We start from the raw sequence: 27,298 nt of genomic DNA on the forward strand, positions 1-27,298 counted from the left end.
AGACCTCCCTCTCCCCAGCCACTTCTTCCAGCTCTTCAAAATTTGTAAAGGTTCAAGAGACATGAAAACTTTTGAGCTTCATTCTGTCATTCTGAGTTCATTCTGTCGTCTGCGGCAAGCGAGTCCCCCTCCCCCCACCGACATCAGCAAGCGATGTGATGTGCTCCTCTGTAATGTCATGTTACAGTAATTCAGTGTTTCTCAATTATTTTCTGTCATGCCCTAGGGATCATCATATTTTTCTGTGTTGCTGGTTTGCAGGTCTGGGATCAGTCATCAGTGTGAGTCCTCCATGCTGCTAGTGACTAAAACCCTGGTTCCAGTGTGAGTGGAAGCACAGCGATCCACCATGTCTGAGGCCATCGCCTGTACATACTGCAGCCTGAGCTCCTGGTTCAGTCACACCGCAGCGACACGAGTCTCCTGTGACAATCCTCGTTCCAACATGTGCTTTCATGGACATTACCCCGCAGTAGGTCTGGTTGACAGGGAGGTGGCGCTGTTCTCCAGGTTGTGAGAATCTTTTCTTATCTAATCCGCTGTACATATACGTGTGAGTTTTTATAAAGGGAACAGTCGGCTGGTGAAGCCATGTCTATTTTTTTTAAAAAGAGTTTCTAAAGATGTTGCAGGGAGATTCGTAATGTTGTTGGCTAAGAGACAATATAATCCTCTCATTATGAATTATGACTTTAAGGTGTTTTTTGTTTTTTTCTCTCTCTGCTCTGAGAGTGAGACCAGATTTTATTTACCTTGAGAAAGCTCTCTGAGGGGCAACTCTTTGCACAGGAGATTGGTTTGAACAGGAGTTACAGACTTGCTCTCGTCACATGACCAGTCTTCTTACTTCAGACCAAACTGGAAGGTCCTCTTCACTAACTAGCCTTTGATATTTACATGCATATGACTGCTTTATTGACCGTTGTTGTCCGGCCTTAAAACAAGTAAGCAATGTTTTTGCTCAGAGTGTTCTTTGTGGTGTTTTTTTTTTTTTAAGCAAATCTACAATAAAGAAACATGCAGCTCTGCGTCTTGAAGCTGGACGTTGCTGGACAGTCGAGCAGGTCCAGCCGCCTCAGCTTGCTCTTAGTCCGCTGCCGCTGCCGATTGTGGTACAGATGTCCCGTTTCTGTGCTGTGATATAAAGTCTAGTAACTGTCAGGAGGGTTTCCACCTCCCCTCTCCCCGTATTGTTTCTTTGGGCCAATAAGAACACCTCCACTCTTCAACATCAGTGAGCATGACTTACTTAATAAAGCATTAGCTGCTTTTGGATCTTGCTTCTTTTTCTTGGTTGTTCTCTTTTTGTCATGTAATCCACTTGACAGTAAGTAGGCATTGGTGTTAGTAACTTAAGATTTTCTTGATTTCTAAAGCTGTACAAGAGAACATACATTAAACCCGATCAAAGGATTTGTTGTTGTCTTTGATTCACCAGCAGATATTCACAGGGTTTCAACATGACTCCAGACTTTTGTGTAGCTAGAAATGTACAAGTTAACTGAAGCTTTGCAGCCGATGTTTGACTTGAAAAATTAATGACCAAATACAATAGATTGATTGACCAACAGATGAATGGATGAGTAAGTGGATAAATGAGTTGAATGGTGAATAAACAGATGAATGGCAAACTAACAAATATGGCTGGAACAGACAAAGAAACGTAGATGTTTTTATATAATGCATCCACACCTGGAGAACCCTTAAAGGGACAGTGCCATTTTATAGCACTTGATTGTGCTGTATATATGAAAGAAACGTTGCAATTTGAGCCCTCAGACTTTGGAGAGCGTTGCTGTTTATTTAACTCATTTTTTTTTTTCTTTTGAACTGAGGAGTTGGAGTTTCCCAGTTCTGAGTATGACTGGAACGAAGCATAGGATTAATAAATATTTATCTTTCAGGCACTTCCACCAGGTGTTGGCTAACTGCAGCTCCTGTGTGTCGGTGAAAGCAGGAATCAGATAAAACCCATCGCTTTGGTTCAGCTAGTTTATTTTTCATTTGAATTCTACAACAATGTAATGCTCTATAAAGTAAAATCCAACAAAAACTAAATATCCAGACTGAACAAGGAGCACTTGTTGTTACAGGAAATTGCTATGTACAGCTAATCACTCCTCTGACAGACAGAAGGTTCAAAGTGCTTGTCAAACACAGAGGAGAAGAAGCAAAAGAAGTAAAACCAACCAAAAACATGACTGATCCCTTTGAGAGAGACCCGTAATAAACTGCTTGGCACCAGTCTCCACCAAAAGAGTCCCACTCACTCAGCCAGTCTCTCACACACACACACACACACACACACACCCCCCCACACACACACACACACACACACACACACACACACACACACACACACACACACACACACACACACACGTCCAGTGATTACTGGGCCGCTGCAGCGAAGCCTCTGATAGAGAATCTCTGCGAAAGCTGAGAAGGACAAACATCTGCAGACCGAGATGACTTCTGGGGACGAGGGGGAAAGAAAAGGTGTGTTGCGACACTCCAACACACACACACACACACACACACACACACACACACACACACACACACACACACACACACACACACACACACACAGCACCAGCTTCACCATGATCCTGTCAACACTGAGCAGCGCAGCGCTCCTCAGTCACAGCTGATCTGTGGCAGTGTCTACTTAATGTCGTGCAATATTCATCAACATACAGTTCACATTCATGGATTGTTAAAGAGAAGATGGCAGCGGGGAGGAACCCGGATGCTGCTGATGGTGTGAAGGGAGATGAAGGAGCTTCAGGAAAATACATTTCATGTTGTTTGGCTCCTTCGACCGATTGCTTTAAAAATATGTTATAATGTGATCAAATAGTTTGGAACGAGAATGACGGATTATCTCAAACATGTCAACATTAAAAACGTCCTCAGCTCAGTTCAGTTAAAGCACGTGCAGCTAACGCCCTGTTAGCAGCGGTTCCTCTGCACGCGCCACTCATTTACGCACGCAAACGCATCAGGAGGCGTTCAGGGCCCCACTTAGCTCATGCTCGAATTTGCGAATTCGAGCATGAATGAGCTAAGCCCCACTTAGCTCATGCTAAGTGGGGCTGGGCGACATGACTGGAAATGAAATCTCAGGTTTTTATTTTCATAGCAGCTCCTTTTTGTTGTTTTATTGTCTCGCTTTCTGGACTCACAAAGAAAATAGAAACGCAAATATTTTCCTAAAGTGGCTTTTATTTCAGCCAGACCTTCTGTGAGATGAAGCAGAATCAGGATCAGAACACAAGAATATTTAATGACAAGAATAAAGTCAGAATATTAGAGAAATAAAAGCGACTCCTATTTTTTAGTCTGTTTCAAAGTCTTGTTAATAATTCAGATCTTATGCGTCCTTTCCTCATTAGAGAAACTTCACGTGCTCAACATTCCTCATTTTAAGTTTTTATCATTTTCTAGGAGATTTTGTAAAATTACTACATTCTCCTGATTTTACGCTCCTATTCTCGTAACACTAGGACTTTAACTTTGCAATTAAATAACATTTTATAGCCGCATGCTGCGTTCGAGGCCCAGCAGCGACCGCGGGGTTTCCAGCAACGTCAGGCTCCCGCCACCGCTCTCGCGCAGCCGCCCGCCACGCGACACACGACGACTTGGGCGGCGCTCCCTGATGACGCACAAGCGCAAATTCGAGCTATTGGGATCTTCAGCGTCTAACAAAGGTCAATCGTGCCAAGCATGAATGTTTTACTGGTCCGTCGACCATTTGTGGTGCGAGGGCTCCCCCTAGTGGACAGAAAACTACTGGACTGATGATCAGAGGAAGTTGAGTTCTAGCGACTGGGACAGGTTGGTGGGAGGAATCGTTCCAGTGACTCAGAATGATGCTCTGCTTTCAGGTAAACAACTGTTGTTGTTTTCATTTGATTTGATAGCTCAAAACGCCAAAGTAGACCTCTTCAATGTTTTGTTGTGGCCAGTCACATTTACCAAACAGCACCACTCGTCTCATTAAGATGAACAGAGAAAAATACATGAGTGAAGAGTTTCATTTCAGGTGGCGTCACATATTGAGATGTGTTATTGCAGGGGCAGTTTTAAATGAAGAGGTCTCTGACAGCTTGTTAAATGGGTTAGCTGGGAGCTTTAAAAGAAGTGAGACCAACTTGTCTGTCATATCACACAAGATCATCTTGATTAGGTCAAGAGAGCTCGAGATGGGAGATTTCCAAGTAAGAAAACGTAACTTCCTGTTCAGAGGGGGCGTGGCTTAGATGACATCAGACTGTGACAGGATCGACAGGGATCCAACCAGGATCACTCATGCCAAGTTTGGTGCCAATTGAATTTTTTATGTGAAAGTTATAGCGTTTCGTTTGTTCTGGCGAGTAGCCAAGTTCGCCGCTCTGCCACGCCCCCTGAACATATGAGAGAAGAAAATTATTTTGATAACTTTTAAAGCCCCATGCATTCTGACCAAGAATGAAGCTGATGGGTCGAAAACTCTACAAGTTCGTTGAAGTTCGATGTGAGTAAAAGTCAAAAATGGCCAAAATTTGACCTTTGACCCAAAAAGTCCGCCTCCCTGTGCATTTTAGGATGCACCCCCATCTCACATTAGGGGGCACCGTCGAGCCGTTTGGCCACGCCCACTTGCAATTCCACCGGAATCGGAACATTTTCCTCGGGGGACAACGTTGGGTCAAGTTCAATGAGTTTTTGAACATGTTAAAGGCCCCAAGCTGCCGCGTAAAGTGGCGGAAAAATAAAAACTGAATAAGAAATCCTAAAAATTCAATAGGCCTTCGCAGCGCTTTGCTGCTCGGGCCTCATAAATAAAAGTCGCAGTCTGGCGCCATCCTGTGGTAAAGTTGACCTGAATTCATAGAAGCTGTAAAACGCGCTTGTGAAACACGATGACATCACTCTGACCTATGGAAACCCAAGGAGTGCATTGGTGAAAAAAATATAAATATATATTGATTTTCCATAAATGTAATCTTTATGAACAAAACAAAAGAAGGTATCTATTGCCCAGCCCTATGTCTAAACAACAACAAAAACACGATGATTGGGATGCTAATCTATTCTCTCAGGTCTGTACCTTTTTTATTTTAAAAATCAGCAAAACAGCAGAAATGTATTGAACAACGTCAAAAACCAAGGCCTTAGTTGATGACAAAAGTCACCGAGCAACTAGAAGTCAGGTGTGTGAACAATTAGAGGTAGCGTGTGGAGATGGTTTGAATGGAGTCGTAAATCGCAGTTAAGGTGAGATGCTTTGATTTTGGGTTCAGGCTGTTTGTTTTGGACCACTGTTTGCTCAGTGCATAGATGACGCCGACCGCTGCTAATCCACTGAACTTTCATTCAAGATGGCGCCCCCTCCGCTCCGCCACATGGACGGATGAAACAACGCAGCTCATCCTAAAAGGGCGAGCCTGTCGGAATCGGTTCAAAACCATCTCTCATCCCCCTGATTATCCTGCATCAATTGAATTATCTGGATTCCTAACAGCAATTTAACATCAACTCTTTAATAAATAACCTCCAAATAATAAATCGCTTTTAAAGGAGAAAACCACTGCAGCATCAAGACAGGATTCTCTATTTAAAAAAAAACAACAACCCTGTTCCTCTTCTGACAGGATGCAAAATATAGGTATTTTTGTGCAATTTTAACAAAAGAGAACAAAGAAATAGAAAAAGAAATGTGACTAATTAAATGAGCCACTATTCAAGAATTCTATACAGTTTTCTCAAATGCTATATAGGTATCTGAATATATTATTTCATTCATTTATTTTACAAAAAGAAAACAAAAAAAAGAGTGTGCGTGTGTGTGCGCGCAAGAAGGTCATTGAACAGGATGATGTGCCGCAGAGAAGCTTTGCTGTCTGATCTCACAAACAGAACCTTCCTCCTGCTGCTGGTCTCCCAGAGCAGCAGGGATCCAACGCTTCCTGACCGGGTTTCCACCAGCAGAGTGAAAATCCACATGCTGGGAGCTGAAGGTTCAGAGTTTTAACACCGCGAAAACACAAACTCTTCAGGAGTTTTGGTCTAGTTATCTACTGCAAATATCTTCGTACATTTGAAACAAGAACGAAATGAACCCACAAGATGTAGGGACTTTGAATTCATTCATGTGGGTGAAAATGTACGAGTTTCACTGGCAGATTAAATGTTTATTATCAGTAAAAATCATCTGATAATGAAACCAGCACTTTTTCCATGAATATTAAGGAATTGTAGACTTAAAACAAGATCCCATCAACCTGGAAAGTTACCTTTAAGTTAGTTTTCATTTGTAAGACATTTCAGTAGAAACCAGACCAAGTTCGTTTGGTTCCTTTAAGAAGCCTTCAGATCTGAGTTTTCACTTGGAACAAAAGAACCGATTAGACGGGAAAATGTGCAAACCGGGAGAAAAAAACAAAACAGTGGAGCCTGAATGGTGCCAGTGATTTGTTTACACCATTTGTGTGAAGATTTCTGATACAGGGAGATTCTCTTTCCACTTGTTGGATTGTTTTGTTTCTCAGTCCAGAGGAAAAGCTTCAGCTGAGTCTGCAGGAGCTCTGGGTGGCGGCGAGGTGCCGGAGCCGTCGGAGCTCCGCACCGAGACTTGCTTCTCTCGGCACCTGGAAGTCCATTCTCGCTCCTTGAAGTGCCGTTTCCTCACTGCCACACACACACACACACACACACACACACACCCTTCCAGACACCAACATTCAGAGTTCTTGTTGCGTAGCCAGCATGTCATCCTAAAAATATACACTTTAAACTCCAGATGGGCAACACACACCCCCACACACACACGGGACATTCTGCGTAGCTTCCTGTGCTCCTGAGCGGTGCGTTTGTGTCGGCGGCTGGTGGCCCGACCCGGTTCATCTGCGCTCCGTCAGTTGGAGCTCGCCGCGATGGGTTTCTCGAGCTCCAGGTCGAGAGGAGCGGAGTTGAGCTGGAGGCTGCTGTAGCAGTTCTTACACACGCGGCACGGCTCGAACAGCTGCTGGCTTGGCACGGGGATCTTTTGGTCGCAACAGCTGGCGCAGAACACGTTGCCGCAGTTCCTGCAGAGGGAGACAGAGGGCGATCACGTCCTCAGCTAGCAGGCATTTCTGAGGCTAAACCACGCACGGAACCATCAGCGGCTCCCGTTATCATTCGTTTGGACCTGCAACACATGGTGAAACAGGCAGGGACACAAAACACACAGGAACATCACTGTGAAATATCACGACATGTTCCAACACGAAGCAGCGGAACCGCTGAACTACCGGCTCAGAGAAAGACGGAGACGGACAGAGGACTCGGATCATTTTCTGCTTCATAGCCCGGATCAGAAGTTTTGTTTTTTTTTGTTTCCGATCAGTAAACGCACCATAATAAAACTTTTCACTGTAAAAGTTTGAACTAGAATGAGTTTTAAGGCCAGTTTTGAGCTTCTGTCTCGCGTGGGACACACAGCATTTGGGAACGTTGGAAACCATGGTGACAGTAAGGATACACAAGACTTCAGCCAAAACGATTAATCACCATAAACTGATTATTGAAATAATCGTCAAATAGTTTACTAATTGATTACTCATTAGCTGGAGGATACTGATTCGAAAGGGGTCATTTGCAGAGAGAACACAAAAAACTATAATATATTGGCATACATTTTTATTATCCCCATGTGGATAAGTCAAGCGTTAGAAGCAGTTTTTAGCTTCAGATGCATCCATTGCTAAAACAATGCCATATTGTTGCATTTTGAGGAATAAAGTCATTATTTCTTAATTTTAAAAAGGGATTTATTTAATATATTGCAAATATGGCAAAAACAATCATCAAAATGGGGCTTCCTGATTAATGAATTAATGGGTAGAATAATCGATTACTAAAAATAATCATTAGCTGCAGCCCTATATGAGACTGTTGTTTTTGTAATGCTCGCTGGATTACTTGGACAATTAATCATTTAAATGGGAAAAAATAACATCTTAAAATATCTGCTCAGGTAGTTTTACTTTGTTTTCTAATAGATAATCCGTTTCACAGAGCAACATTACCTTTGCTCCAACTCTAAACAATTATTACTCGGTAGCACAGTTAAAGCAAAATCAATCTTTTTAAATAAATACTTGTATTCTAGTTCTGAAATAGAAAAGAACAGAATCAGTTGAAATCAGTGTTTGACAAGAGAAACATTTACGAGAACCGGAGTCCGGCCAGTAAGCGAGACAGACGCCGACACTCAGATCCCCATGCTCACATTCAGATGTCAGGCCATGCACACACACCTACACACACTGTGGTGCACTGCTTCCTGATCCCAACTCAACCGCAGCAAAACAAAGAAAAAAAATTCACTTCTGGGACTCCAGTTTTTTTTTTTTTTTTTTCCCCCAACCAAGTGATGGCAGCAGCTCTGGGTGCCATGCTGTGGATCTGGAGGAGGGGAGGGAGGGAGGCGGAGGGAGGGGGGGTGAGATGTGAAGGGGGAGGGGTGAGTGGGGGGCAGCATGCTGCCAGGGCAACTGAATGCTGATGTGCCGCTATGGTGGGTTGAGGCTGAGGCAGTCCACTTCTGTTCTGGTTAGCAAATCAATTTCTCTCATGAACTTAAAAAAAGAAGAAGAAAGAAAAAAATAAAATAAAATCAGCCTTCGACCAATCACAGCTGGCCTGGTCACGCGCCATGCTTTCACTTACAGCCAGTTAAAAACAAAACACTCTGTGGAACCGAACAGCAGGACAAAAACTCTGCTGTCAGAAATCAGCATGTCCCTGTGAAGCTACTGATCAGTTTAAAAATAATAAGAATCAACCAAAACGGAGCAGGTGAGGACAGAGGGAGTGAGGGGGAGGGGCTTGGATTAGGATAAGGAGGAGTAGGGTGCAGCGGTGGGAGGGTTGGGCGGGATCTCACCAGACCTCCTGGACTGCCTCTCTGCCACTGTAGAGGAGGAAGAGGGGCAGACGGTGGGTAAGAGCTGCTGGAGCAGCGCAGAAAACATGAGCACAGCAACAACACACTTTCTGCTCAGCGCCTGGGTTAGGAGGAGTGACGACAACCAGCCGTTTCTAAATCCACACCCTGAACCAAACATGGTTCTTTATCTAAAAAAAACCCCCAGAAACCCACAACTTCCTGAATATTTGACATGAAGATGAATTCAAACGGCAGCTTCAAACCACCGAAACATCGTTCTGAATACGAGGGCATCGTGCCTCTACACAACAGATCAACTCAATCCAACAATCAGTCACCATGGCACTTAGCTCCGACATAGGAAACCAAAATTTGTACAATAAGACGCTCCGTATTCTATAGTCTGATAACATCTATCTTTAGTAATTAGAGGGAATTCTTGGAACAGCAGTTTTACTTTTTGAACCTTGACAATCAAATGAATTTTTAGGGGATTTTATGCGATAGAACAAGAGAAAGTAGTGAATCGGTGAAGTGAAACAAAAAGAGCAGGACAGCTTTTCTATGAAACTATCGTAGCTGTAAATGCAGCAGAGGGGAAAATCCACCTATTGGAGACGCAGCCGTAAAAAAATCTGAGCCAATATTGATAGTCAATATTTACAGATAATGTGTGCCTAATGACATTTTGGACAAAAATGAAAAAAAATAAAAATAAAAACACAGCTGGCTTCACTATTATTTCTCTGCTTCAGGTAAATACCCACAATCCTGTGCTGCATGACTGTTGGTCACATGACCAGCCTCCTCCTCAGAACCTCGTTTCCAGAACCAAACAGCAGCAAGACGAAATCAAATCTCGGTTTTATTCATTGGACTGACAGCAATGTGTTAAAAAATGACCAATTAAAACAGAAATATATGTGTGAATGACTAATATCGGCCGATATCAAGAACACCCCTCATTATTATTTTCACAAACTTTTAAAACCTTGCATTATTTTTCCTTCCACTTCACAACCAAGCGCTGCTTTGTGACGGCCTGTCTCATACAGTCACAATGAAACACAATGAAGAGGGAGAAACGACTAAATATAACGTTTAACATGCCTGACCCATGGCGTTTTGAGCAGTGGTCAGTGGGGGTCCAGCTCACCTGCAGTGATGCTTCCTGGTGGCCAACCAGAAGCGGCTCTCGCAGCCGTAGCACTGAGCAGCCAGGTGATCGGGGTACCAGCGAGTGACCTGCAGCAAGCACACAGAGCCGTTCACCGCTCCCGCCTGCGGAGGAGTTTCCCGATGGTCCCCGTGGTGACGGGGTGGTCTTTGCTCACCTCCGTGTCCTGCTTGTCCACCTGCTCCCAGCTGGCCTCTGAGAAGAGCTCCGTGCTGCAGCGGGACAAGCAGTTTGGGTCCAGGTTGTACTCCGAGTCGGTCATTGAGGTCTGCACAGAAAGAGACAGGAGCTGAGTTGACATCCACCGTGAGACTGTGGAAACTGAAATTACAAAAATACATTTGCTGAATAAAAACACCCCAATTTCTAAAAAAAAAAGCAAAACAAAAATTTAGCAAAAAGTTTTAGAGCTGGGATGAGGTGATTTTATAGCCGTATCCAAAATTTCACAAAGCTGCAATGGAAACACGTTTTGCATCGCACGAATCACGTGACCAACAGCTGGATGAGTCTACTGGCGAAAACGTCAAAGATGACAACAGGAAGTGGTAGGAGAAAGATGGTTTGTCTTTTTTTTTATTTTTCCGCACAATGTGCAGCTGGCTCCACCAGAGCCATCACAGCTGCACACAGCTCATAAAAAGTTTTCATCACTCTTTTTACTTCTGTAAAGTCGGCAACTACAGCCTCATCAAACGCCGCATATGTAGCTGCTCCAAAGTTTAAGCACCAACGCCTCAATAAGACGCAGACGTTTCTCTGATGGCTGCTAGATGATGAGTGTTGACACCACGGCTGAATTATGAATATATATTAAGTAACTGTTTACATCTATGGCTGCCATGATTTTTAATGACTTATCCTGTGAATTGGCTCATTCATGTGTGATTTTAAAGGATCTTGTTAATGGGAACACTGCAACTGCAGAATGTAGACAAAGATTTGTGCACATTTTTAATGGAAACAGCATGGATAGTTACATTTTTCTCTTAAGGGTAAAAGGCAGAGCGGCGTCTCACCACTTCGTCACCCACATCTCCGTTGATCCGGTGTGATCCGGCGTATTGCTGGTTCTCCAGGCGGCTCCACAGCTCCTGCACCTGCTTCTTCAGCGTCTCCACCTCCATCTGGTGCCCGGCCTCGATCTGCCTCAGCCTCTGCTGGATGGCGTCTGTGTGCAACGTGAGTCCGTCGTCGTCCAGGTGGCTGCGGGTCGGCTGCTCCGGGCTGACGGCGGCCCGGCTGGGAGCGGTGTGGCAGCAGCGGTGCTGCAGGCAGGTGCCACGTGGATGGAGGACCAGGGAGTTGCAGCTGGCCAGAGAAACCTGTCGGCTGAGCGGGGCCCGCTCCCCGTTCCCTTTGGCCCAGTGCGGTCCTACGCTGGGGTCTCCATCGGAGCAGTCTCCGTTGTAAAGCCCTTCCCTGCTGAGCTCAGCACTGGCAGACTGAAAGGCACTGACCGAGGCATGCTTGCAGCCCCCGTTTAAAGTTCTGCTAACGCCGGGTTCGGCCGCCTCCCTGTCCTTCCTGAAGCCGGGGTGTTGGCTCTTGCCGTCACCGTGCGGCTGACGGTTGGGTAAAACACTTGGCTGTCCAGGAAGAAGCTCCAGCTTGCTGCAGGCTTCTTCGGTTAAAGTCTCTGTGGAGCTCTCCATCAAGGACGCCCTCTTGTCCAGCGGCTCGTCCAATTCTGAAACGACGAGCTCAGGTTCTGAGGCGGGACCGGCCTCATCTACATCTTGCTCCTCTGATGACCCGCCCACAAAACCGTTAATAACGGTTCTGTGGGATTCAGACAGCAGCTCCTCTCCTGAGCTCGACTCTTCTCTAACAGCAGAGCAGTTGATGCTCTGCTCCACAGCGCCCTCTGGTGTTTGAATTTGGCCATTCTGCTGCTGATGGAGTTCCTGTTGCTCCTCTGAGGGCAGAGGAGGAGAATCCCCATCGTCCTCAGCCTCCATCTCGCCATTGTCAGGATGGTGACCGTTTATAACTATTTCTCTCTGCGTCTCCGTCGCTGGAGCTTCCCCTTCACTTTCAACTTCCTCCTTCACTTCTGTGTGAGCAGCAGGTCCCTGCCCCTGTAAATCTGCTCCCGTTTCCTGCGTGGCTTCCTGTAAGATGTTCTCCATTTGCCCCTCAGCCATGCCGACCACCACAGAGAGCTCTGCCTCCTCCGCTCCCCTGTCTAGGCTGACCGGGGCGTCCCGTTGGAGCGATCCCTGGGGATGCTGGTCATCGCCCAGCTCCGACTGCTGTCCGTCCGCACACGGCCCCTCTCCGCCGGCCTGCGGCTCCTGACTGCCTCCTCCCTCAGGGCCCACCGCCATGTTGAGCTCCAGAGAGCGCCGGTGGTCCTGCCACTTCTCGTTGAGGCTCGGGTCACTGGAGCGCCGGTTGGGAGCCAGCGTGCTTCCCAGCTCACACGCACTGGGCAGGTTGTCAAAAGAGCGAGTTTTTGTTCGTCTAAACAGGAAATGAGAAAAAACAATTCAGTGGTGAAAACACAATTAAACCATCTCAGCACTTCTGGCTAAGATTTACTGACCAAACCTTTGTGTTAACCAATCATCTTCATCAAAACATAAAAAAGATTATACTAGGAACACAGACTGTCTTTTTAAATACTCTTGCAGCCCCAAATAGTCTTAAAGTATCATTAAGACCATTAGTGCCTTGCAGAAACATTTATTTTATTAAATAGATTTGAATTTATTTAATACATTTAACTTTCATAAGTTAATCCCTTTTTTCCTTATAAAGGATCCAAATGAAGCCTTTATAATCATGCATTTGATTATAAAATGCATTTCTGGTACACCTGTAAATCTGATGCACAAGGAACATTCACAAACAGCGACGGTTGACGGAGCTGCTTCTCTTGGTCCACTGGAGGGTCATTTTTGCTTCAAAAACACAATATGATTGGGTGAAGGGAAAGACTATTAAAGTTTTGCTAAAAGGAGTTAGCCCATCAATGTATTGAAGCCTAAAATAGGATCTCAATGCTAAATGTGTAGCATTAGCGCAGACTTCCCCAGCGCTAATGGATAAACAACCAATCACAGCCAGCAAAGCGAAACATTTTCTAAATCCACCACTAGATGGGTGGATTTAGAAAAACACAAGAAAACCTCAAACAATAAACCATGAAATTTTGTGCCAGGAATATTTAGCTAAGCATACAAATACCCATCGTTGCCCATTTTAGGTAAGATTTCCGTTAATCAATTTTACGTTTTAAGACGAGCTATGTAATGCTTGTGTCAAAACAAGCATTACATAGCTTGTTTTAAGAGCCATCAGCTGATTACTTCATCCAGGTACAAATAAACTGATGTTTGTTGAAATGAAATGCTTTTATGTTTGCCTGTTTTAAGAATCTTTAGGGCCGTCCATTTTAACGTCTTCCAATAACATCTCTAACTAGCTCAAGTTCCTGTCAACTTTTCACATTTTTGACACAGTGAGCTGCTGGTGGTCTGGTCCAGCCCATCTACCACCACGCTTAGCAGGTTTTCTAGGGGAAATCTTGATTAATAAATTATTTCCAAGTATTGGTTTCAAATATAAAACAAAAACAAAAAAAAAACTGCAACATTTTAAATGCAGTTTCAGAGGAACCTTTGCAAAGCACTGCATGAGGTCTGGTAAAAGCAACGTCAAGAAGCATAAGGGTTGTTATGCCGAGACCCTCTGGCTGTTGGGAGTCATCGGTTTGTGTTTATCTTACATGAAGCAGGAAGTGGGGGGGTCGGGTGCCAACGCGCCAGGCTCACCTGCCCAGGGGCGCATCCTCCGGGTTGGCACCGGGCACAGGGTAGGGAGCACAGGAGTCGTCAGAGGGGGTCGTGGGGGAGGAGCTGGGCAGGTAAACTGCGGTCCACAGCATCAGGTTCCGCACATGACAAACCGGGTGGAGAACCTGCAAGCAGAACAAACCCACCCACCAAATGGGATCAGTGGGATATAAAAGTACAAGTCTTAAAAATCCCAGCATACTCAGGTGTACCTCACTCAGCCGAGGTCCACAAAAGGTCGATTTTTACAGCCAAGTACGCGTTGTCACAAAGGAAAGTACTTAGTGGGAAACTGTTTTGTATGCGACACGGAGCTGAAAATGTTGAGTCAGCGTAACTAGTGCAGCACAAAGAGCAAGTGTGTGACAGCTGCCCTGGTTAGAGTTTCGATCAGGCCCAAAAAATCCGACCCACCCAAGGCACTGCATAAGAGTCCAATCTGACTTCAGTTCTAGGCCTGAACCCAAAGTAAACTTGACATATTCTTTTAATTCCTATTGTACTGCTTTTGTTTTTAGACTACCATTCAAATGAGAAGTGTAACTTCTCCCATGTTTAGCTGTAGTTTAACCTCTTCCAGCTCCATCTTGTCGCGTGTTGTCAGTGAGTCAGGAACAAATCACACATTGAACAGATCCCGTCTCTGCTGCTGCTCCAGGCAGAGCATGCAGGCAGTGCGCTGCGCTCGTTAAGAGTCTGATTAACTTCTGCATCCTACTTACTTCATTTGCTCAACAGGTTCAACTATCAACACGATAATAAGTAGATGTATTTCATGCATTTTTGTTCGGTTTTCTCTGTGTATTGCAGAGTGTACTAAACGCGCCACACAAGCCTGAGCTGACAATTAAGCAAATAATTCTGATCTGACCTGGTAAGAATGCTGAGTCAGGTCTGGGCCATAAATATAAACTTTAGGAATGAAGGAGAAGAATTGGGGCTAAGCACCCAAAAAGCTCTTTGATCTTACTAGTACCCATTTGGATTGTTTGGAATGAGAAATGTCTCCACAACTGCCTATGAAATCTCAACTGTGAGGGACAGTAAGCCTGAGCGCGTTGAAGCCTTTAGGTGGAAGTCTGAACAAGATGCGACAAGAACATCTGCGTTGTCAGAATACTGTTTTTAAGTTTGCTACAGGGGGAATTTCACTGCCTATGACAACAGCAACCACAACAATGCAACACTTGGAAAGCTGAAAAACAGACTTTAAATCAAGTCTGAAAGCAAAACAATTAGTGATAAATCTAGAACGCTGCAAAAGTCAAGACTATGGTTTCATCCTGCCTGTTTATGGACTCTGCAGTCAGACGTTTCTCATGCTTCGTCTTGTCGGGCTTTAATCAACGATCCTGTGAGCGGAACGGGCTGAAAGAGGCTTTGGAGGGTGAAAACACGCAGGGCGCAGAGGCCCCGGCCCCCTGGAGGAGAAGAGTGGCTGAGACGTACGGTTTCAGAGTGGGAGGAGTACAGCATGTTCCTCAGGGGGCGGTTGGCTGGCTGCAGCAGCGACCACACGGAGCAGGTTCTCTCCTGAACGTGCCGGTCCTCCCTCTCCTTGCCGCTGTTGCACAGGAAGGTGCCAAACAGGCAGGAGTAGCTGTGCTGCACCAGCTTCACCTGCACATACACAAACACAATCCGTCGCAAGTGTACAAATCATAAGAAGTTCTCTTAGTGTTATTAACACTCCCTGAAGGGAACTGAGATGTGTGGTGATTAGAGGAAAACCATCCTCACTTCTAGGCAGTAAGACATTCAGAAGAGGTGGAAACAATATGGACTAGCAAAGGAGCTCGTACCAGGAAGGCCTCGTTGAACTCGAAGGAGCATGGGAACTGCCTCTGCAGCTGGTGAACGCAGTCCAGCCACTGCAGGAAGACGGGGCAGCGCTCGTTCAGGTCCTCAGAGTTCTCCCCGTGACCACAGCGGTCCGCAAACTTATGGCCAAAGTCCAGCCATTCCGTTTCCACCAAAACCTGGAAGCCCTGTGCAACGCATCACACCTTTTCACTTGTAGGAAACAACTAGGAAAAACATAAGACTGACCCTTTTGTTTCATAAGTTGTATTTTGGATGGAAAATGTTGCCAAAGTGAGCATTTTAGCCTGCAGAAGTTCTTCCATTTTTATAATGCATTACTGATTTATGTCTGTTCACCAAAGATACAGTCAATTTATAAATGCACCTTAAAGTAGCTCTGACCACTAAATAATTGATAAATCTCATTAAAATGGGCCATATATATAGTAATTTTTATAGCACAATCAAGTAATTATGTTACCTTCAGTTGTTATAATATATATATATTTCACACCTTGACATTGGTGTTATTTTTTGTTTTATCAACCTTGAGCAGCTGTTTGGGGGCCACGCAATCTCAGTCCAAGAGCCACAAATGGTCTCTGGGCCGCACTGAGCAAGCTGCAGAGATATATAACATAATTTAAAAATCTCACTTCTCACTAAATTTAGTCTCAACAGAATTGCTGCAAAGCTAACACAGATTGTTTTAAACAGAGTAAAGTTATCAACAAAAAGATCAGACCACGTTCAACACCACTGATTTGGTTCTGCTGCTGAAACATGTTGCTGCAGTTAACCCGGAAAAGAATGGAGGATGTTTTGTTGATTAAATTTACCGATGCTGTGTGTGTGCGTGTGTGTGTGTGTGACTGTGAATGACTCAGTCCAGACTTGTGTAGCATTCAAGGTATTACCTGTAAAAATAAAACCAGTCAATGACCAGAATCTGACACTAGATCCTGCCAGAAACTCAAATTGAATTGACTTTTGTTTAGAAAGAAAAATCTGAATGGCCTAAAATGGGCAGGTCAGAGTTGTAGAAAAACTTGGTAATCTGTCATAAAGTGATGATCAGTACATCACTACTGTTCGCCTGTAACTTCCTACTTCAAATAATTAAAGAAGTTTAAAGGAAATGGGAACGTCAATACCTCGATGGTGCGATAGTACGGGTCCAAGAGCAGCTTGGACAGAGCAACAATCTGCGGTGTGCGGTCCCAGCCGTCGGAGCAATGCACCAGGACGGGCCGGTGGTCTCTGTCCACCGCATTGACCACCAGCAGGGCCGCCTTCAGCAGCAGAGACAGGTGCTGCAGCCACTTGGTGCTTTCTAGCGCAGACAGCCAGCTGAGGAGATGGCAGCAGAGAAAAACTTAAAGCAACCGATTTAATCTCTCAAGGACAGTCAGAGAGCACAGATCGATTCATTCCTAAAATGCCAAGCATTTTAAAAGGCCAACTTAATGGGACCAAACAATGAAAAGTAAAACAAGCAGCAAATTTTATAGAAAAAAATAAAAACTGTTTTTATGCTTCAATTTTACAATATTTCTGATTAAAAAATTCACAGCTGGAAATTTAGTGTTCAAAAGAAAATTCTGAATTTAGATTTAAAAACTATAAGGCCTTTTGAAATATGTTGCTCCAGTATTTAATTAAGATATTAATATCTGATCCTGAAAAACAATCTGATATTGAGTAAGAGGGCAGATCTATTGAGTCTAACTTTATCCTCTATGCATGCTTTATTACTTATCATATTATATTTAGAATTCCTAATTGCACTTTCTGAACAATTTGAAAGAAGATTTGTTGCAATTTACTTGACATGTTTGACCAATGCAGTCAACCTATTGTTTTTGGCAATTTCAGTTTCTTTATCATTTATTTTACATTGACTGCTCGACTCCAAATTTCACTGACTGAACAAATTAAAGTTGTTTTTACATGTTTGACCAAACTTGTGAAGCTACTGGTGTATTTAAGGGTGCTGTTCTGGTGTAGAGTTATTAGGTGTATTTATAATTCAGTACATTTATGTCTCTGTTTAAGAAAAGTTCAGCGCAGCTGTTTTGTTAAGGATCCGCTGATTCTGAACCTCAGATATCAATATTGATATCAATATTAGAAGTGAAAAAAGTGGATTGGTGCATTCCTCTCTGCTTAATTTTCTGCACCTTTATAATTATTCAAAACAGTACAGATACAAATAAACGTAAGCTGGAATCTTTTACTTTCCGCAAAATAAAATGCATCTATTCTAGTACATCTGGAACATGTGTTAAACTCAAGGTCCGGGGGCCAAATCTGGCCTGCCGGAGCTTTTGATATGGCCGTCTGGACTCCAAATTACAATAAGTTTTTCCAGTTTTTCACAGATCTGCAAAATTCAGACAAAATCAAAAAATATTTCTGATTTTACTGCAGATTTTCTAAAAAATTGTCAAAAATATTGAGTTTAAGTAACTGCTGCCTCAGCCTTACTTGATGTCAAGTTATAGTCCATAACTGATACAGTGAGTAATAAAAAGTTACATTTAACATTAGTGAAATAATATAACAATTCCTTACTAATATTTCTAAATTGGCACCACACAATCTGTAATTCTGATTGTAAAAAAACCAAAACACTAAATCAAGGAGGAACTGCTAATGATTGATATTTTAACAGTTTGATTGGTTTTATCAATACATTCTGACACAACCGGCCCTTTAAGAACATTCATATTTTTAATATAGCCCAAAATGAAAATGAGTTTGAGAGCCCTGATCCCCAATAACCCTGACTGTGAGGACATTTCCTCCTGGCTCAATTCTCCTGCAGCAGTGCAGTTTAATTACACATCAACCTGGAGTTAACTTGGAGAGTTCAAATGGAAGACATCCTCTACCTGGGCTGGGGCCAGGCTCTAAATCAGGCACAGATGTTTGAGCTAGGCCATAACACAACAGTGATTACTAGATACCTCCAGCAGGCAAAGCTGTGCTGCAGTTGTAATCTCAGCCTGCATGGTCATAATGTTGTGTCTAGAGTCTGAAAGCACTGCTGGAGGGAACTGTAATTAAACCTAAAGAGAAGAAGAAGAAGAAAAAAAGAAGAAGAAGTAAAAAAAAAAAACACAAAAAAAAAAAACATACTTGGCTGGGTCAGGCATCTGAGTGCAGAGAAAACGTAGTGACTGGAAACTCTTGCGGATGGAGTGAATGTTGGCCATTCCCATGAATACAACCTCACAGTTGGGATAGTACTCTGGAAAAATAAATAAATAAACAGACAAAAACTGTTTAATTTTAGGACAAAGAACAATCACATTTGGGGCTAAGTGAGCTTCTGATTCTGCAGCATGCATTGACCTAAATCTGCTTGAAACCTTAAACCGAGACACAAAGCCTACCTGGGCACTCGCAGCCTCCCCCCTTGGCCCTGTTGGCCACCGCCGCCGCGTACGACCTAGCATCCAGGATCAGCAGCTTGTGGGGCTGGATAGCCAGAGTCTCCACCTCTGAGCTATTGGTCATGGAGGATTCTGGGGAAAAAAAGGAGTTATTGCAATTCAGATTTAATAGAAATATTTAGAATGTTGCTGAAAAAAAATAAATAAACAAATTGCTATTCCAAAAATATGCTTGAATTGCCTTGAATTCCTGAAAGGAATTCAGAAACTTTGAAATTTTTCCCAGTTCATTACATTTATAGCCACATACATGGTCTTAACATTTTATGTGGGAAAAAAGTAAGTGTGAAGGGAAAGAAAAACAATTAATCACAATTCATTTCACATTTAGAGACTGAAATATTTTGCACCATTGTTCTTTAGGAAAATAAGAATTATTTGTGAAAGTAAGAAAATAAAATGAGAATTATTTCATAAAGCATCATTAACATTCCCAAGTCTTACCCTGTAACTCAATTAGATTTAGGTTTGACTTTGAAGGCTTCATGCTAACACATGAATATGATTTTATTAAAACCATTCACTTCTGAGTGAGACGGTCAAAGTTTAGGATATTGTTTTACTCAATTCAAATAAGGAAAAAAAATTATTATGAAGGAAAATTAAATGTTTTATAACTCATATCATCCAAATAAATTCAAAGAATGATCCATCATGGTGATCTGAACTTCCTGTCTGGTCCTGCTCTGAATCTATGAAGCCTCTTTTTCAGCCGCTCTGGGATTCGGGGTCATAGTTCAGATATTATACGAGCTTTTAAGAAGCTTATCAGCTGCTCACAGCGATAAAAACAATACCTTGTTGCCACGGTTACATATCATAACAACTGTCTGAATGTAAAACGTCAGACCAAAAATCCTTCCTACTGCCAGCATCCAAAACCAGCAACAAAAGCAACTCATTAAAATAAAATTTATGAACAATGACACAACGACCTAATTATAGCATAATGTGGCTGACCTCTATGTGCAACCGAATGCAATTACTTTTATTTTGTTGATACCATTGAAGGTCACACTTCACATGTCTTTACTTGCAAAGCTTTTGAAAGCAACAATTGTTTTTCTCGATGTAGCTTAAGGAAAAATATTCCAATAAGTTTTATTTTGATTTCTAAAAACAAAATACAAAAATGTTGAGATGGTCCGAATAGTTTTGCACGGTCCTGTAATTAAACTACAGGATGCATTTATGGACCTTCAATCTAAAACGACAACACATTATTACTGTGAAGTGTGCTTGAGTCAGCCAGCTGCTCCAGACAAGCTCTAACAGGTAGGCTTGCACAATTTCTGCTGATAGCAGGCCGCTGTGGCAAATGTGTGGATAACAGCAGCGCATCTCATCAGTAAAAACCCTTGTACCGAAATCAGTATCAGGCAGGTCTGAGCCGTTGGTGTAGCTGCCGTTGGAAAGATGTTTGCGGCCGCTGCTGTCCACGGCGCAGGCCTTGGCGATGGACTGCACCAGGTGCTCGTCGTCGGCGTTCCTCCAACCCCACCAGCTGACTTCTGGCTGGCCGCAGCGGGCGATCACAGCGCCGGTGCTCTGGTGCCTGCATGGGAGAAAAAAAAAACAAAAAGATAAGCCACAGATTACAGGGCTGCATCAATGATTTTATCAAGAACACTGTATTTACAGTACTGCTATGAACAGCCACACGGCGGTAAACAAAGTTAGAGTCAATATTCAGACACAGAGCAGCTTGGAGACGATGGCTGGGTAATAAAACAATGATATATATCACCATAGAAACATGATAACAATAGAAAAAAAAACAGCCAATATAATGTTGATAAAGTTGCTGAACTCTGATTCAGAACCCCAAGGCACTCTGGGGGATGTGGGCAAAGGGAAGGCTTTGTCTGCTCGACCTCTCACAGCCGGCTAAGGAAGGTTGGTGGCAACAACCTGCTTCACATGTGCAGCAGCAGATTCATGTTGTCCCCAGCAAAATCAAGAGAAAAAAATGTACAGATTTGGGTCACTTCAGGCTGCAGTGTAAACGAAGCCATATTTCACAGTGATGGGGGTATGTTTACCCCTGCACCAACACACAGGGGGAAATGGATATTTAACACAAAAATATTTTGGATTTTCTAAATGCTTTTCAGTTCCAGTGTTAAATGGTCTAAGGCACAAGCTGAACACTGAAGTTCTGAAAGGTGATGCCAGTGTTTTACGAGCAAAAATAAAGTAATCAGGTCATGGGGGCAACCATAAACAGCCATAAAGACTTGATCTTATTTTTAACCACCTAAAGATACTTTTTATTTCTGCCACCTGGTTGCAGTCCGATATAGAACCAGAAGGATTTCATCAAACAACTCCATCGGCTCTTTCACAAAGACAGTTTCTGTGTAGCAATGAATAAATTAAACAAATACAGTTATAAGGAAAGATATAAACAGACTGACCTGTAAACCACTGCAGGAAACCTTTTCCAGGAACGGAAGGCGGCTACATTTTCCAGCTCCTTGTCAGTGATCCAGGCTGGCACCAGCAGCTGCTGAGGATAGCTGGGGCAAAGCCTGGCAGGATGGGGGCCACAGAGAACAGAGTTAAACTAGGGAGATGGGGGCCCTGGAGGGGCCACAGCTCAACAACAGGCTCTGACTACAGTCACAAAATCCTGGTCTTGCTTCTTATCTGCTGAGGGCTGCAGTACCAGCAGGGTATAATAACAGAAATCCACAGAAATGCATTGTTGGTCAGAGAAAGCAAAAGGACAGGATTGTCTTGCGGACATCAAGCAGGATTGTCTTGCGGACAGCAGCAGAATCCTGAATGATAGCCTTTTTTTTTTTTTTTTTTACCTGAACTTGCTGTTGATGTCCGATATCCTCCAGGCATTCTGAGTGTCAAAGCCCATCCTCTCCACCTCATTCTTGAACCACGAGGTCACGTGTTCTCCTGCAAAAGCAAAAAAAGAAAAAAAACCCAGTGATGCCTGATAAGCGTCGGGCTGAAGGAAGCCTTCCTGCGAGGTTTAAGAGCCGTAGAACATGGCAGCGCACCTGGTCTGCACAGCTCGCCGTGCTGCTCCTTCTCCCCGGCGTACACCTCCATGCACCAAGCGTGGAAGGCAAAGGAGAACAGGTCCTCCAGGCGGGACGGCGGCCGGACGACAGAGTTTAAACGCTTCAGCCACTCCTGGCACTGCTCGAAGGTGGAGAACTGACACCTGGAAGTTCAACGGGACAGCAGGTTGATTCCATGACGGGGTTTCTCCACGACTCAAATTTAAGACTATGAATGAATATTAAGACTCGTCTTACGACAGAAAGGTGCAAAAGAAAATGTTAGATTTTATATTGTAGTAGTGACAAGCTTTATTGCACAGAATAGAGGGTTTACAACAGAAGTGAGCCAGTGGTGAAGACGAACGTTGTCCAGCCAACTGGCAAGAAATTCACACTTACCAATGGCAAACGCAAAAACTCTAGCTAGCTGGCTAGCAGTAGCCTCAACCGCTAACTGCCTCAAATCACAAAACGGATGTCATTTTGCCAAAATGAATGGTTGCCATGGAGATTGAAGTATTTCTCAAACATGCATGAAATAATTAAAGCGACAATCCAGGTATGTTTTTGATGAGGGAATAACATTATAACATGATGTAAAGCTAAAGAAAAAAGTTGATTTTACATAATAATGCCCCTTTAAGACTTTAACACCCAACATATTTTACCAATGTTAAATCTTAGCCACTTTACTATAATACTATAACAATCCTGCTGCAATAAAACTGGAAGGGCTAGAAGTGGGGGGGTACTAAAGAGGGAATGTGGGCACACAACCTACAGAGATTGCCAAGGGAAAACATTTAACTGCCTCCCACGAACAGTTGAGGAACAGAAAGCATAAAGAGGGGATACTATTTTTTTTTCTGACCATTAATTGGATTTCAGTTCAGAAAACTCATAAATCCAGGCTGAAGGCACTGGACTCCAACGTGGAATTTGCTGGCAAAATTAAAGAAACAAAATGGACTACGCACCAAACCCTGCAGGTCTGCATGCTGGAGGTGCAGCATAATCAGCGTTTCTGATATATTAAAGCCTCCAGATTTTTGCCCTATTCACATGTTGGACAGGGTCACATTTTTATTTGTTTTTTAAAATCCACTCTATTTTCTCTTAAATGTGCACTCATCTGTAAGAATAAGGGTTTTGTGGCTATCCGCAGTATAGATTTACTGCTCAACCACTGATCCTGACTTTCTGTTGTCTTTATGAAAACAAAGCCATGTTTGTGGCGTTTGTTCAAAGATCAATCCGACTTACAGAGAAATCACTTTATACGGTGGACTGTAAACATCTCTTTTCCATTTCACTTTCATTGTCACTGGTATACAACTTTTACGTAACTGTTGTCTAAAATAACTGGGGAATAACGTTAACGTGTTTAAAACACCTCTAACACGGGATAATTCTACAGCTGAAACATCTGGTCATTTATTGAATTTCTAAAAAACAGGATAAAAAAACAGAGTGACATCTTTACTTCCATATAAACATGGCCCGTATTGTTACCATCAGCTGAAAACAAACAGCTGGCACCTGAGAAACACACGGCAGTCATCTGTAGGATCAAGCTAAGCGTAGAGTGTTTTTTTTATTATTACAATTTTTATTTTTCCAATCTATACAAAAGGCTCCATTGTCTTGTCTCATCAATTTTTCAACCTAAACGAAATATACCAGTAACTAACAGATGTACAGCATTCCCATTCATTTTTCAGATCAAAATTCCAGTTTCTTGACTAAAACTTTCAGGGTTGAGAACTATTTAAGACTATTTTAAGCTTAAAGAAAACAATAACTAAGACTTTACAAAAGATACTCCTAAAGTAATCAGGCTTTAATGTGTGGAACTTGCAATAACAGGAAGAGGCGGACAGATGGACTGATAGATAAACTCTTATCGTCCAACATTGAATATAGAGCTGCAGAACATGATCAGCGGCGCTTTACGGAAGGAATTCATGAGTTTTGCATCGCTGCAGCAGACGCACCAATTAATTTCAAAGACAACTGTAAGAGGAAGTCCTATATTCACATTTATGGATTCTTTGTAAATCAATGAACATCTGATCCTCTCAAACACAAAAGAAACATAATAATTCAGTAGGATTCTTGCATTTTAACTGGATAACTAACTGAATTTATGTAGGAGAAACATATTTAGTTGGATTCTGAGTTCTAAACTTCAATGAGGAAAGTTATGATCTGGTACATCATGTCCACATTCATTTCTTTATATTTAAAGGTGCTAAAAGAACAGATAGAATTTCTTTTTCTTAAAAACAAAAACAAGAAAATGTCTTTATGTATGTTCAACAGCAAAGGATGAGTTGAGTTTTACCTGACGACTTTGCAGTCTTTACATGTGACATGAAGCTGAAACATGTCCCGACACTCCACACACTCAATCAGCTGGAGGGGGACCTGTGAAGCCACAAACAGGAGGGAGAGAGCATTTCCTTTAAACTGAGGGGTCCATTTTCACACTTCTCAACGCTTTGACATTTTTTTGGTCACACTACAACCACAGGCTTAAACAAGTGGCATGTGTTAGAAAAGTGAAAGCAAAAATGGGACACAATTGTCAAACCTTCTTACTGACAAAAGACCGAAAACTATGACATGCATTTGTATTCAGTCCTCATTATTACAACCAGGCTTCATCAACTCAAACTTAAGACTAGTATTAAAGACATTTAAGACCCTTTTCACAACAGGAATGTACAGCAGAAAATCATGCATTTATATATAATAAAATGGCTCCACTTGTGAGATTATAGATATTGTCAAGAAGACGTTTATTACTATTCCTTTGAATTTCCCCCACCACCCCCCCATTTGTCAACATAGTTACATCTGTGGCTCTTTATTCTCTTATGATACAATGCTGTACTCCATTTCTTTTCCCCTGTTCTCATCATTCTCTGATGTATTTCCCTTTCATGGCAATGACTGATTAAATAAAATTCTTAAATAGGTCAGACTGGTGCTTAGCCACCGTGTTTAAAACTCAAAACCACCCACTTCTGAGTTTGTGTCACACCAATTGCTGCTTTCAGATCAGTTCTAGTAGTAGTAGCGGTGGCAGTGGCTAAAGCTCGCCCATCTGCGAGCCTTAACCCCCCGACTCCATAGAATGTGACATTTATACACACCTTTGAACAAATGTTACTTTTTGACCAGAACTTTAATGGATTGAGTTAGATCAAAATATGTTCATGTGTTTAAATGGTCCAGTTCAAGCGCAGGCTTAAATCAAACCAAAAATCTGTCATGACTCAAAAATATGAATGTTCATCTGATTAGGTATTGTTTAAACCATTCTGCAAAGTATGTCCGAAATGTGCAGATTCCTGTCTCTGTGTGAAATATGCTGGTAAAGTCATGCATGGCATCGCCACAAAAGGCGGTTCCACAAAGTATTTGCCAAGAAGTGTGAGTTGGGTTAGGGCGTGGGTGGGTATGTGAATCTAAATGCACCTCACACTTTTCAATTAAAATCCCTATAAAATATAGCTTGTGGTTGTAAAGTGACATAATGTAAAAAAAAAAAAAAAAAAAAAGTTGAAGAGTTTGCTATAAATTTGCTCTTAAGGAGGAGGCAAGATGTGAGACATTAGATACACAAAACCCATTTGGATCACCAGCAAAGAGTATTTAAGACGTGTACAGCTCATGCTCATGAAGTCAGTGCAGTAAGTGCAGGCTGTGTGGCGACAGCAGACTGAAAATCCCTTTAGCAAATTAGTCAGGATCACTACAGGAAATGTTCAGAGCCAAGAATTAACCGCCAGCAGGATGACGTTCACTTCAAATGCATGGCTACCAAACAATATGATCATCCAGAGCCATGTAGACAATTATCAGGTTAGACAAACCGCTCTGTCACACTGCAGTAGCAGTAGTTAACAGCATAACAGACCACAAAATCCTGTGGGCTTTAAATATACTAAATCCTTCTATGTGCGTGCATGTGTATGTGCGTGCGTGTGTATGTGCGTGTGTGTGTGTGTGTGTGGCAGCACAATATCATTATACACATGTAGGTCTATCACAATATCAAAGTTTGCTGGATGAAAAATTGTCTCAGAAATGATTCCAATAAATGAGCATTATGTCATTTAGAGACCATTTTCAACTAATAATAATAATCCTAATGGTTTACTAGTGCAAGTATACCCACCAAGAGATAAAAATAAATAATTTATGAGGAATATTTAGCACTGGAACTGAAAAACAATTCAAATTCAAAACAAACAAAACGACAATGATTATAATGGATTATAAAGCCTCTGTAACCAAAATGCATTTCAAAAAATAATTATCACTCAGCTTTGACAGGGAAAACAGGCAAAAGTGGCAGGCAGAGCAAACTCTCAAACTTGTTAGAAAATCTCTTTAACCATTGCTGTCCAAATGAAAGTGATCACACTCGTTTTGATCTATCGTGCGATTGATTTATTTATTGCTCATTGCGTCAAGCTTACACACATAAAGAGCTTGCTTATATGTCCTCCTACACACTGGCTTCAGCCGTCACATCAACTGTAGGCAAATATAATTCAAAGTACAGAACTGTCACAAGCACATAAGCCCAGATAAGACATGAAAAGAGCAGGAAGGCAGTTCCGCTACTTTATACTGAGTTTTGTTAATGAATTAGGAGCTTTTCATGGTGGTGTGGTGGGATTTTAGAAAAGGTGAGGCTGAAGCTTATGTTCTGACAGTCATGCATGAATGCCAGTCAGCCAATGTAGAAGTCAGCTCTCATTACAAGAACACAAAGGCAGGTACAGTTTAGTTGATGGACAGGAGGCTGCCAACCTTCATCCTTTGTGTGGACATCCAATCTTTTTTTTTTTTTTTTTTTACAGGAGCTACTTAAAACTAACATCTGGCATCAGGCATTAAAGCCTCCAGTCCCTGAGGCACCAGCTAGTTAGCGGGCAAGCACACAGTCAGCTCTACGGTTAAAATTCAACCACTCCACTCCATGCAGTTCTGCAGGATACTTACTGAAACCTCACAACAACAACTCTAAACCCCCACCACAAAACAGAAAATAAAAACAAAGAACAGTCATGTAAGAAGGGAATGTCCATTTGTTAGCA

At 42.6% G+C, this 27,298-nt stretch overlaps 2 protein-coding genes across 9 annotated transcripts in view; one reads left to right on the forward strand and one right to left on the reverse strand.

The window, feature by feature from the left end:
• LOC129373068 (citron Rho-interacting kinase) overlaps positions 1-1,413 on the forward strand; it is a 56,021-nt gene extending 54,608 nt beyond the window's left edge. For all 7 annotated transcript variants that reach the window (XM_055050789.1, XM_055050790.1, XM_055050792.1 and 4 more), the window contains one exon: positions 262-1,413. In XM_055050789.1, the coding sequence (XP_054906764.1) occupies positions 262-285 (24 nt within the window). In that variant the 3' untranslated portion in view covers positions 286-1,413. The remainder of the gene's footprint in view (positions 1-261) is intronic.
• A 565-nt stretch (positions 1,414-1,978) lies between these two features.
• The window catches only part of mtmr3 (myotubularin related protein 3), a 35,780-nt gene continuing 10,460 nt past the window's right edge, over positions 1,979-27,298 (reverse strand). Inside the window, exons 6-21 of one of the 2 annotated variants that reach the window (XM_055050797.1) lie at positions 24,529-24,611; positions 22,179-22,345; positions 21,978-22,074; positions 21,579-21,692; positions 20,526-20,716; positions 19,102-19,233; positions 18,845-18,956; positions 16,858-17,053; positions 15,703-15,888; positions 15,350-15,520; positions 13,880-14,025; positions 11,120-12,566; positions 10,258-10,368; positions 10,080-10,168; positions 8,921-8,947; positions 1,979-7,076 (exon numbers count right to left, since the gene is read on the reverse strand). In XM_055050797.1, the coding sequence (XP_054906772.1) occupies positions 6,905-7,076; positions 8,921-8,947; positions 10,080-10,168; positions 10,258-10,368; positions 11,120-12,566; positions 13,880-14,025; positions 15,350-15,520; positions 15,703-15,888; positions 16,858-17,053; positions 18,845-18,956; positions 19,102-19,233; positions 20,526-20,716; positions 21,579-21,692; positions 21,978-22,074; positions 22,179-22,345; positions 24,529-24,611 (3,441 nt within the window). In that variant the 3' untranslated portion in view covers positions 1,979-6,904. The remainder of the gene's footprint in view (positions 7,077-8,920; positions 8,948-10,079; positions 10,169-10,257; positions 10,369-11,119; positions 12,567-13,879; positions 14,026-15,349; positions 15,521-15,702; positions 15,889-16,857; positions 17,054-18,844; positions 18,957-19,101; positions 19,234-20,525; positions 20,717-21,578; positions 21,693-21,977; positions 22,075-22,178; positions 22,346-24,528; positions 24,612-27,298) is intronic. The other variant, XM_055050798.1, reaches the window with a different exon arrangement.

Source organism: Poeciliopsis prolifica, unplaced genomic scaffold (genome assembly GCF_027474105.1).
Source record: "Poeciliopsis prolifica strain line A6 unplaced genomic scaffold, Auburn_PproV2 SCAFFOLD031, whole genome shotgun sequence".
NCBI classification, from domain to species: domain Eukaryota; kingdom Metazoa; phylum Chordata; class Actinopteri; order Cyprinodontiformes; family Poeciliidae; genus Poeciliopsis; species Poeciliopsis prolifica.